Source organism: Bufo bufo, chromosome 1, assembly GCF_905171765.1.
Source record: "Bufo bufo chromosome 1, aBufBuf1.1, whole genome shotgun sequence".
Taxonomy (NCBI): domain Eukaryota; kingdom Metazoa; phylum Chordata; class Amphibia; order Anura; family Bufonidae; genus Bufo; species Bufo bufo.
In genome coordinates this window covers 64,152,058-64,164,592 of record NC_053389.1, presented here as the reverse complement: position 1 = coordinate 64,164,592, position 12,535 = coordinate 64,152,058, and the positions used below count along the sequence as shown (strand labels likewise).

Sequence of the window (12,535 nt, the reverse complement as noted above, 5' to 3'; positions counted from 1 at the left end):
TTATACATACCACAAAAGGCTTTAGAACATATAACTGCACCGCTGATCGGCAAATATATTTTTCTTTTGCACTAATACACGACAAAAAGAGCTTTAAAACATATAACTGCACCGCTGAACGGCAAATAGGACCTTATTTTTTTCACTTATACACTCCACAAAAGGCTTTAGAACATATAGCTGCGCTGCTAAAAGGCAAATATATTGTTCTTTTTTCCACTTATACACTCCACAAAAGGCTTTAGAACATAAAACTGCACAGCTGAAAGGCAATTATATTTGTCTTTTTTCCACTTATACACTCCACAAAAGGGCATTAGAACATTTAACTACACCAATGAACGGCAAATAGGCCCTTATTTTTTTCCGCTTATACACGACACAAAAGGCTTAAGGACATAAAACTGCACCGTTAAATGGCAAATATATATATATATTTTCCACTTATACACTACGCAAAAGGCTTTAGAACATATAACTGCACTGCTGAACGACAAATATATTTTTCTTTTTCCACTTATACATACCACAAAAGGCTTTAGAACATATAACTGCACCGCTGATCGGCAAATATATTTTTCTTTTGCACTAATACATGACAAAAAGAGCTTTAAAACATATAACTGCACCGCTGAACGGCAAATAGGACCTTATTTTTCGCCATTTATACACGACACCAAAGGCTTTAGAACATATAACTGCACCGCTGAACGTCAAATATATTTTTCTTTTTTTCACTTATACGCACCACAAAAGGCTTTAGAACATATAACTGCACTGCTGAACGGCAAATATATTTTTCTTTTTTCCACTTATACACTCCACAAAAGGGCTTTAGAGCATATAACTGCACTGCTGAATGGCAAATAGGCCTTTATTTTTTCCACTTATACACGACACAAAAGGCTTATGAATAGAGTTGAGCAGACACCTGGATGTTCGGGTTCGACGGGTTCGGACGAAATTCACTAAAAAGTTTGAGTTCGGGACCCGAACTTGACCCCGAACCCCATTGAAGTCAATGGGGACCCAAACTTTTGAGCACTAAAATGTCTGTAAAAAGGTCATGGAAAGGGCTAGAGGGCTGCAAATGGCATCAAAATGTGGTTAAGAGCATGGCAACTGCTCTGCAAACAAATGTGGTTAGGGAAATTACTTTAAATAACATAAAATACGTAAAAATAAAAATTAATAATCTTGATCTAGGAGGATGAGGTCCATATGGAGTAGGAGGTTGAGGAGGCGGTGGATGTGGCGGTGTAGGTGGAAGCAGCCGTGGAGGAGGTAGCCTACACTGCTTTTTGGTTTTAAATTTATTTTTATGTTTTTAAATTAGAGTACACTCCAAAACATTAGGAAATATAACCTGTGATAACCCCCTCCAGTCGTGCTAAACACACGTTCAGACAATACACTGGCTGCAAGGCAGGCCAGCACCTCCAAGGCGTAAAGGGCAAGCTCAGGTCATGTACCCAATTTGGAGACCCAGAAGTTAAAGGGGGCATACCCATCAGTCAGTTCGTGTAGCCGTGTGCAAACATACTGCCCCACCATGTCGCACGTCCCCGTGATGTTCACGATCCAATTGGATATCTGCTCTATCAACTTTCAATGTTATTTTCTGCGCCTACCATGTTGATCACGGTTAGCGGCGAATCAGGGTTCCACGCCGGAGAGGGAGTGTGAGAACGAGAGACCATATCCAAGGGAGATCAATGGATGAAATTTAATATTGATCAAGCAGAAATGTGGGACAAATTATTAAAGCAGAAGAATTTAAGGAAAGGAGGGGGCGCGTGGCAATTACCCACTCCCGACTCGAGGAGGTAGTGATGATAAATAACAATACAGGACTCTTAAGATGCCCTGTTATTGGAATGATTAATAAAAAATTATAGGGAATGTCACTGGGGTATTTGGATTTGAAAACGTTAGCCAGGAGAGGCCCTGCTGCTGATTTGTTGACTCTAGATAACTTCTGCCTGATCGCACGTCCCTGTGACGTCCACCATTCATTTGAATATCTTCTCTATCAACATTCGATGTTCTTTTCTGAGCCTACCATGTTGATCACGGTTATCGGCGAATCAGGGTTCCACACCATAGAGGGGGAGCGTGAGAAAGGGAGACCTCATCCAAGGGAGGTCAATGGCTGCAATGGCTGAAGCGGAAATGTGGGTGTCACGGGGTTCCGAAGGTGCACTCGGTCCCCCATTGCCCGCAGACCTGTTGCTTAGCTTTGGGAATGAGGATCTGTGTTTGACCTCATTCCCAGGGCGGCTTTACTAGCTGGGTGGCTCCCTGCTCCTAGTCTGCCTTGAGCGCCGAGCTGATCACTCGGTGCTCGACTGGTTGGCCTGTCGGTCATGTGACGCCGGCCAGGGGTGAGGGTGGAGCGCAGTGGTCACTATCCTTCCCCCTGTGTGTGTGTGGACGTGACCGTTACAGTGGGACAAGTTATTAAAGAAGAAGGATCAAATGAAAGGGCTGATTAAAGACGAATTTTAGAAATGTAAGTCCCTGTCACCTATGCAGAGCAGGGGTTTTTCATTGCCAGAAATGGGTTAATGTCACCCACCAATGGAACAGATTATTTTTAAAAATTTCAGTCCCTGTCACCTATGCAGAGCAGGGGTTTATTCACGGAAAGAATTGTAAAATGTAACAGAAAAATTAGTGAAATTTATTAACCTGTCTACTAGGTAGAGCAAGGGTCTATTACAGCCAAAATTTGTTGAATGTCACCCGAAAATGTAACAGAAAAATTAGTGAAATTTATTAAGCTGTCAACTACGTAGAGCAGGGGTATATCACAGCCAAAAATTGGTTAATTTCACCCGAAAATGTAACAGACAAATTAGTGATTTTTTTTTTACCTGTCTACTAGGTATAGAAGTGGTATATCACACCCAAAAATTGTTGAATTTCACCCGAAAATGTAACAGACAAATTAGTGAATTTATTTTACATGTCTACTAGGTATAGCAGTGGTATATCACACCCAAAAATTGGTGAATTTCACCCGAAAATGTAACAGACAAATTAGTGATTTTTTTTTCACCTGTCTGCTAGGTAGAGCAGTGGTATATCACACCCAAAAATTGGTGAGTTTCACCTGAAAATGTAACAGACAAATTAGTGAATTTTTTTAACCTGTCTACTAGGTATAGCAGTGGTATATCACACCCAAAAATTTGTGAATTTCACCCGAAAATGTAACAGACAAATTAGTGAATTTTTTTTACTTGTCTACTAGGTATAGGAGTGATATATCACACCCAAAAATTGTTGAATTTCACACAAAAATGTAACAGACAAATTAGTGAATTTTTGCTACCTGTCTACTAGGTATAGCAGTGGTATATCACACCCAAAAATTGCTGAATTTCACCCTAAAATGTAGCAGACAAATTAGTGAATTTTTTTACCTCTCTACTAGGTATAGCAGTGGTATATCACACCCAAAAATTGGTGAATTTCACCCGAAAATTTAACAGACAAATTTGTGAAATGACATAAAATAAAATAAAATACGTACAAAAAAAATAAAACTTGATTTATGAGGTGGAGGCCCATATGGAGTAGGAGTTTGAGGAGGTCGGTGGACGTAGCGGTGTAGGTGGAAGCAGCGGTGGAGGAGGACGAGGTAGCCAACACTGGTTTTTGGTTTTAATTTTAATTTAATTAAATTTTTTATTAGGGTACACTCCAAATGAGTGTGAAATATCCAAAATACAAGAATGAGCAATTGCGCTGTAGTATAACAATGGCTGGTTAAGGCCGTTATACATGTCTATTCTGCACAAGGTACGGACAACTCCTGTGGGATCCATGCCTGGTTCATTTTAATGAACGTGAGCTTGTCCACATTGGCTGTGAACAGGCGGCTGGTTTGTCTGTGATGACGCTCCCTGCCGTGCTAAACACACGTTCAGATAATACACTGGCTGCAGGGCAGGCCAGCACCTCCAAGGCCTAAAGGGCAAGCTCAGGCCATGTGCCCAATTTGGAAACCCAGAAGTTGAAGGGGGAAGACCCGTCATTCAGTACGTGTAGGCATGTGCACACATACTGCTCCACCATGTTGGTGAAATGCTGCCTCCTGCTAAGACGTTCTGTCTCAGCTGGTGGTGCTGGTTGTTGTGGCGTGCTGACAAAGCTTTTCCACATTTCGGCCATGCTAACCCTGCCTTCTGATGTGCTGGCAGTGCCCCAGCTGTGTTGGCGACCTCTTCCTCCTCCTCTGCCTTCGCCTTGTGCTTCCACTGTGCCCCTGCTGTCAGGTGGGAATGCCGCAAGCAGTGCGTCTACCAGTGTGCGCTTGTACTCGCGCATCTTACGATCACGCTCCAGTGAGGGAATTAAGGGCAGTATGTTGTCCTTGTAACGGGGATCCAGCAGCGTGGCCACCCAGTAATCAGCATAAGTTAGAATGTGGGCAACTCAGCGGTCGTTGCGGAGACACTGCAGCATGTAATAGCTCATGTGTGCCAGGTTGCCCAGAGGTAACGAAAATCTGTCCTCTTTGGGAGGTGTATTGTCTGTGTCCTCTGTATCCCCCCAGCCATGCACCAGTGATGGCCATTAGCTGGTCTGGGTGCCACCCTGCTGTGAACATAGTTCCTCCTCCTCCATCTCCTCCTCGTCATCCTCCAGAACTGTGCCCTGGCTGGACAATTGTGTACCTGGCGTTTGTGGGTGCAGGAATTCACCCTCGGAGCCACTTATGAATGACTGGCTGGAAACCCTACGAAATGATCCCTCTTCCTCCTCCTCCTCCTGTGCCACATCGTCTTCCATCATCGCCAGCAAAGTTTTTTCAAGGAGGCATAGAAGTGGGATAGTAACGCTGAGAACGGCGTTATCGGCACTGGCCATGTTGGTGGAGTACTCGAAACAGCGCAACAATGAACACAGGTCTCGCATGGAGGCCCAGTCATTGGTGGTGAAGTGGTGCTGTTCCGCAGAGCGACTCACCCGTGCGTGCTGCAGCTGAAACTCCACTATCGCCTGCTGCTGCTCGCACAGTCTGGCCAGCATGTGCAAGGTGGAGTTCCACCTTGTGGGCACGTCGCATATGAGGCGGTGAGCGGGAAGGCCGAAGTTACGCTGCAGCGCTTACAGGCGAGCAGCAGCAGGGTGAGAACGCCGAAAGCGCGCACAGACGGCCCACACTTTATGCAGCAGCTCTGACATATCGGGGTAATTTTTAAGGAATCTCTGCACCACCAAATTCAGCACATGCGCCAGGCAAGGAATGTGCGTCAAACCGGCTAGTCCCAGAGCTGCTACGAGATTTCGCCCATTATCGCACACCACCAGGCCCATTATCGCACACCAACCACTCATCGGTCTGTTGTTCAAGGCCCGTCCACAGCTCCTGCACAGTGTGGGGTTTGTCCCCCAAACAGATACTTTCACACTGGCGTTTCAGGGTCCGCCTGTGAGATCCGTTTCAGGGCTCGCACAAGCGGCCCCAAAAGGATCAGTTTAGCCCCAATGCATTCTGAATGGATGCGGATCCATTCAGAATGCATCAGTTTGGCTCCGTTCCGCCTCCATTCTGCTCTGGAGGCGGACACCAAAACGCTGCTTGCAGCGTTTTGGTGTCCGCCTGGCGGTGCGGAGCAGAATGGATCCGTCCTGACTTACAATGTAAGTCAATGGGGACGGATCCGTTTACATTGACACAATATTGGTGCAATTGTAAACGGATCCGTCCCCCATTGACTTTCAATGTAAAGTCAGGAGTCCCTATTAATATACCATCGGATCGGAGTTTTCTGCAATCCGATGGTATATTTTAACTTGAAGCGTCCCTATCACCATGGGAACGCCTCTATGTTAGAATTATCGGATTTGAGTTAGATCGTGAAAACTCAGATCCGACAGTATATTCTAACACAGAGGCGTTCCCATAGTGATGGGGACGCTTCAAGTTAGAATATACTAAGAACTGTGTACATAACTGCCCCCTGCTGCCTGGCTGCACCCAATCTCTTACAGGGGGCTGTGATCCGCACAATTAACCCCTTAGGTGCCGCACCTGAGGGGTTAATTGTGCAGATCTCAGCCCCCTGATCGGGTGCTGCCAGGCAGCAGGGGCCAGACCCCCCTCCCTCCCCAGTATTAAATGCATTGGTGGCCAGTGCGGCCCCCCTCCCTCCCCAGTATTAAAAGCATTGGTGGCCAGTGCACCTCCCCACCTCCCTCCCCAGTATTAAAAGCATTGGCGGCCAGTGCGGCCCCCCCCTCCCTCCCTCCCCAGTATTAAAAGCATTGGTAGCCAGTGCGCCCCCCCTCCCCAGTATTAAAAGCATTGGTGGCAGTGGCCACAGCCTAACAACCCCCCATCATTGGTGGCAGCGGAGCAGCATTTCCGATCGGAGTCCCAGTTTAATCGCTGGGGCTCCGATCGGTTACCATGGCAGTCAGGATGCTACTGCAGTCCTGCCTGCCATGGTTACTTAGCTTATACTTACTTGCGCTGTCTGTGGCCGGCGCATCGCACAGACCTGTCACTAACCAGTAGGAGGAGCGCCGGCCACAGACAGCGCATGTAAGTATAAGCTAAGTAACCATGGCAGCCAGGACTGCAGTAGCGTCCTGGCTGCCATGGTAACCGATCGGAGCCCCAGCGATTAAACTGGGACTCCGATCGGAAAAGCCGCTCCGCTGACACCAATGATGGGGGGGGTTGTTAGCCTGTGGCCACTGCCACCAATGCTTTTAATACTGGGGAGGGAGGGGGGCCGCACTGGCTACCAATGCTTTTAATACTAGGGAGGGAGTGCGGCACCTGAGGGGTTAATTGTGCGGATCACAGCCCCCTGTAAGAGATCGGGTGCTGCCAGGCAGCAGGGGGCAGTTATGTACACAGTTCTTAGTATATTCTAACTTGAAGAGTCCCCATCACCATGGGAACGCCTCTGTTAGAATATACTGTCGGATCTGAGTTTTTATGATAGTGAAAACTCACATCTGAAAAAGCTCTGAACGGATACCATCGTTTGAATTTATAGGTGTGGATCTGTCTGTGCAGATACCAGACGGATCCGCACCTAGCGCAGGTGTGAAAGTAGCCTAAAGGCAGTTAGGAGATCAAGTAAAGAGAAATAAAGTTCTATTAGCCAGACACCCCGACCTATAGGCTATTAAAGGGGTTTTCAACTTTGGAAAATCCATACTGGTTAAAGGGAACCTGTCAACAACTTTATGCTGTCCATACCAACGGCAGCATAAAGTAGAGACCGGTGAGTTGATTTCAGCGGTCTGTCATTTGAAAGTTAAAAGTAAGTGGTTGTCGAAAACCAACTTCACAATCATTGCAGACTGGGCCTGGAAAAGAGTCACGGCCATCTGAGAAGAGTCATGGTTATTCATGAATTCCTGCTCTCCTGCCCACCTGCTGACGACTGACAGTCTTCTACCTAGTATTCTCCCTTTCTCTCTAGGAGAGAACTGCCAATATTCAGCAGATAGGCGGGGAGAGCAGGAGAATATGAATAACCAGGACTCTTCTAAGGTAGATTTGACTCTTTTCAATGCCTGGGCTGCAATGTTTGTGATGCTTGTTCTTGGCAACCACTTACTTTTAGCTCATGAGTGACACACCGCTGAAATCAGCATTTCTGTCCCTCGGTGAGGTTAGCATAAAGTTGATGACAGGTTCACTTTAAAGAGGACCTGTCCACACTCCTGACATGTCTGTTTTAATAGTGTCATGCATCCCCCATGTAATAACAATTCTGGAACAACTATTCTTATGGCTCTATGTTGTGCCATTTCTGTATTATTTCTACTAGAAGTTATGAATGAATTCCCAGCAGTCTGCAGTAAATGTACAGAGGTGTGGTAACAAGTTGGGGGTGTGAGTAAATGACCCCCTAAAATATTTAGCTTTTTCGCTGTTTTCCAAACTCCCTAATTTATGTTTTACATTTATTTTCCGAGTGGTTGCAATTAAGATACCTAATATGCATTCTGTTTATGTTTTGTGGTTTTTTCATTGTGTACTTTTCATGTGTCTTTTTTCACTAATTGCTATTTAATGCTTTTTATTATTTTTGCCTACTGTATGTATAGCAGGGCATTACTTCCCGTGCATGGGATTATGGTAGGACAGCCCTTTTGTTAGACCCAGACGTGTCCCTTAAAACTGGCTCCCCCAATGATTTCTATCTACAGAGCTGGTGATCATGGTCACAGGGAGTCTCTCTCCCATGCAATATCATGATCTTTATTGATTACACTATTCAAAATTTTTTTAATTTCTCTGCTTTCATCTGTTGCTGTGAGGTGGAGGCTGTCAATCACAATAATTCCCTCAGATGTAACATCCGGCACTGGGTACATTTATGGCATAAGGCACTAATAGCTCAAATTGTTTCCTGAATCCAAATATCAGGATAAATCCCTGGAACAATAGGCCATCTCCAGTAATTTAGTAACCATAGCTTGCAATATTATTTCTTCCAGGAAAGCATTCAGATCCCTCAAACCAATGACTGGGCTTAGCGGTGACATGTCCCCAGCGGCAGATCACTGCTGGGTCATGTGCTGCTTGGGGACATGTGACCACGGAGGCCAGTCATTGGCTGCAGCAGAGCATGTGACCCCATCCATCAAGTTTAGTGGATGGAGACAGGAAGACCGCTGAAGGCAGCCATTAAGCCAAAATGGAGCTGCGGGAAGCAGATGATTATGTTTTGTTTTTTTACAGGTACAACAGGCTGACAAAAAAGTTCAAAAAGCTTTACAAACCCTCTAAATGAACTGTCCACTAGTATTACCAGCAAGAGACTTGTGAGCATAGACTACATGTCATGTAAAGACAGGAAGTCCTCACACAGGAGGGTCAGTCCAGTGTTACACCTATCTTGGACATTGGTGCCATGTCGCTGGGATATGCCATCAATGTCAGATGTGGGTCTCACCTCTGGACCCTGCTCCTATCTCTAGCAGAATGGGCCCCCAAAGTCAAGGAGAGTGCACTGTGCATGTAGAGTGTGCTTTCCTTTCACTTCTATGGGAGTTGCGGAAATAACCAAGCAAGCGCGCTCAGCTATTCTCGGTAGTTCCATAGTGGTGAATGGAGAGCACACTGCGCATGTATGGCCACCCCTTTATTTGCCGCTATGGAACTGGAGGAAATAGCACGGCTATTTTCAGAGCTCCCATAGCTGTCAATAGAGGGTGGCCGCGTTTGCGCAGTATGCCCTCCTTAACTTCGGGTGGCCTGTTCTGGATATAGGAGCGAGTCTCAGAAGTGGGACCGGCACCGATCTGACATTGATGGCATATCCTAGCGATAATGAGACAACCCCTTTTAAATTTACATAGTCACAGCAGTTACAAAATTTTGGGAAAGTGAGAAAAGCTAAATGAGGCCTATATTACCAAATTTTATGATATTCAATGTAAAACTCATCTCCATTTTTTAAAAGCTGTGTGCATGGAGACTGCACAAAGACCTGGTATTCCGGTACTAGAGATCGGTAGGCACTCCATATGACAAGATGTAATGTCTTCCTACAGCACCATATTACAGGGATATCCTACTCTAAATGCTATACCCCATGATACAGTGTCTGTTGGAGCATGCTTCCATATGACATGGGCAGTATGTTAGGACTTGGAAGTTGCATGGAGTCGTAATGCAACTGTGTCCACAAGCCCTAAGCCCATAACATGCAAGGTGTGGTGAAAATTAGACCCATAGTATGCTTCAGTTCTAAGGTTAATAACACATATTTTGTGCAATCTTAGGCTACTTTCACATCTACGTTGTGAATTCTGACAGGCTGTTCCGGCAGAGAACCGCCTGCTGGAATCCTCCAGATCCAGCGCTGCCGGATACAAATGGAATGCCCACCGGCCCCCTAAAGTATAATGGGGTCCGGTGGAGATCAGTAAGCTGTTCCAGCAGACAAGTGGAGAGTTGACTGGACACAAACTGCTGCATGCTGTGGTTTGTTTCCAGACAATATTCAGTTTGTCTGCCAGAACAGCCTGCCGAATAAAAATAGAATTCCTGCTGGCCCCGTAAAGTATAATGGGGTCTGGCGGAGATCGCTACGATGCTCCAGAAGACAAGTGGAGAGTTGGCCGGACACAAACTGCTGCATTTTTTTTTCTGGACAATTTGTTTGTCTGCCATAACAGCATACTGGAGAAACTAACCTTACTCCAATAAGTGGGTGGAGTACAAATTAAGGAACCTTCTCTAGACACATTTAAAGGCGATTTTTTTAAAGGCGCTTTTTTTTTATCAACCATATTTGCTTGATGGATATGCACCTGTGACTATGAATATGAATGTGCTATTCTAAATTTTCTTGTAGTACATTTAAAGGCTATGTACATTTTTTTCTGATTGCATTTAACTCATTTTTGGCTAAAAATCGTATTTTCAATTGGCCTTTATTAAAAATATTGAGCTGTTCAGTCACAAAGATGTAACAGTTTTTCTAACTGTGTGACTGGTACTTTCACTTTCACTTTGTGCCGTTCATCTAATAACCCTTATCTGTAAATTACTAAGGGGTCATAAACACTTATTTAAGCCACATTCTTATCAGTAAGAAAAGGATTGAGCTTTAATGAGTGTTTATAATGTGAGAGAGCCGAGATAAGGAGACGGTCTGCTCCTCAGATGACGGAAAAGACAAGAAACCTACTGGATGCTACTACAGCATCTCAGCTCTGTACACAAAAAAGGATTCCATATTGTTAATAAAGACCAATTGAAAAAATGATGTTTAGCTCAAAATAAATACAATGCAATAATAATTTTAAAAAAATGCCCCCAAAGGTGTACATAGCCTTTAAAGACAAATCTGTCAACAACTTGTTGCTTTCAAAAAAAGGTAACTTCAAAAACACCCCAAGTTGCATGCTAGAATAAAAATAAAGCACGCTACTTGAGCTCAAACTTATTTTGGGCTATTGCTATTTCTTATACAGGTGATCCACAGCTTTGAGCGGAATGCTAACTGAACTTTCATTTCATGACCTACAAGGTTCACAATGTGATACATTTTAGAGAGACACTTTCATCAAAAAAGGGTATTTTTTTTTTAAAAACTCATCATTCAAAGAAAACACTTTTTTTAAACAAATTTTTAGGCAGTACTATGCCATTAAAGTTCAAATACAAAGTATTCTTCTACTGTACACAAATGATAACATCTATAGAAATAGGTAATCCATTGTGAGTTTACTGTTGCAGTGAAGGGAAGATGTTATCTACTAGGTAAACCTCATGATAATGGTAGGTATAGAATTGGGATAACAGTATTACAGTTGTATTATCCTCTTGATATGACTAGATATACCGTAAATTCCCATAAAAGAGCATTGCATTAATTAGTGTCATGTGTGATGCTCTACTTGAGTCACTATGAGTCAGGGGCTCTCTCTCTCTAGTCACAGTAATGGTCTGACCGAGAGAGTTAAACAAAACTGTTTGCCGTGTTAAAAGTCTAAACAGAGAGGAAGTTAAAGAGCAAGGACATGAAGTAGAATACATGGAGGGACTTAAAAAATTATATCCAGAAAACCATCTACTTGTTTTTTTTTAAAATAAAAATAAACATAGAATATTCACATAAAAGAATTATTGATAAAAGTGTACAAAGGATTCCTTTTTGTTATAAATGACTAAAATTGTACTTACCGCACCCAGTTGGAGTTCTCCAGTCACCCACTGTAATTCCCAATGCTTGACATACTAGAGCGTACGCTTGAATAGCCTGACAAAGGCTAGTGCCATTGTCTCGGGAGCCACAAAGGTCATAAACACAGCTATGGACAAAGGCAGTAGGGTCCACCACAGTTCCACATTCCCAAAGAGGACTCCCTGTAAGGTTTATAAATCCACAATATTCTGAGGTAAAGTAAAGCGATTCCATTGCAGCATCACATAAGCTACAATTGTCTACACACCCGGAAGAGCATTTCCAGTCTGGGTGATACACCCTCCAACTCTCTCCTAAATCTATGACAGAGACAGCCAGCCTTCCGTCTGAGCGGAGAGTATCATCCTCTGGGTTTTTGTTGTAGTTGCCGCACATTCCACAGGTAGAGTTAATATAAGTTCCAGGGACTGATATAGAGGCATAGTGTTCCCCATCATAGATCACTAACAAACCAAAATCAGTCTCCACTGCTGTCGATAGACCACTTTGATATATTTTGATGGCCCCATGTTCCAGAATTACTGGAAGAGAAAATATCAAATCGTTTACCTGCAATAAGAAAAATACAGCATTACATTAAAAAGTGACTCTCAAGGGAATGTATCATCCGAACATGACATATTATTTAAATCAGGCCTTTATTATAAAAAATATACTGCTCATTCCTGTTTTTTACAGTTCACTTGCTGGCTTTGCTGTATAGACTGGGTCAGAATAAGCAGAGTCCTCCAAATACCATTAGAAGGTTTGAAAATTAATGACAGCTCTATTGTATTGTTAGAGGTCTAGATAATACAAAGTGAAAGTAAGAAGTCCGGGAACATGAGATCTCCCAT

General features: G+C 43.9%; 1 protein-coding gene across 1 annotated transcript in view; it reads right to left on the bottom strand.

Moving 5' to 3' along the window:
* TECTA (tectorin alpha) overlaps nucleotides 1-12,535 on the bottom strand; it is a 226,617-nt gene that overhangs the window by 135,203 nt on the left and 78,879 nt on the right. Inside the window, exon 7 of the mRNA XM_040416053.1 lies at nucleotides 11,678-12,248. Within this exon, the coding sequence (XP_040271987.1) occupies nucleotides 11,678-12,248 (571 nt within the window). The remainder of the gene's footprint in view (nucleotides 1-11,677; nucleotides 12,249-12,535) is intronic.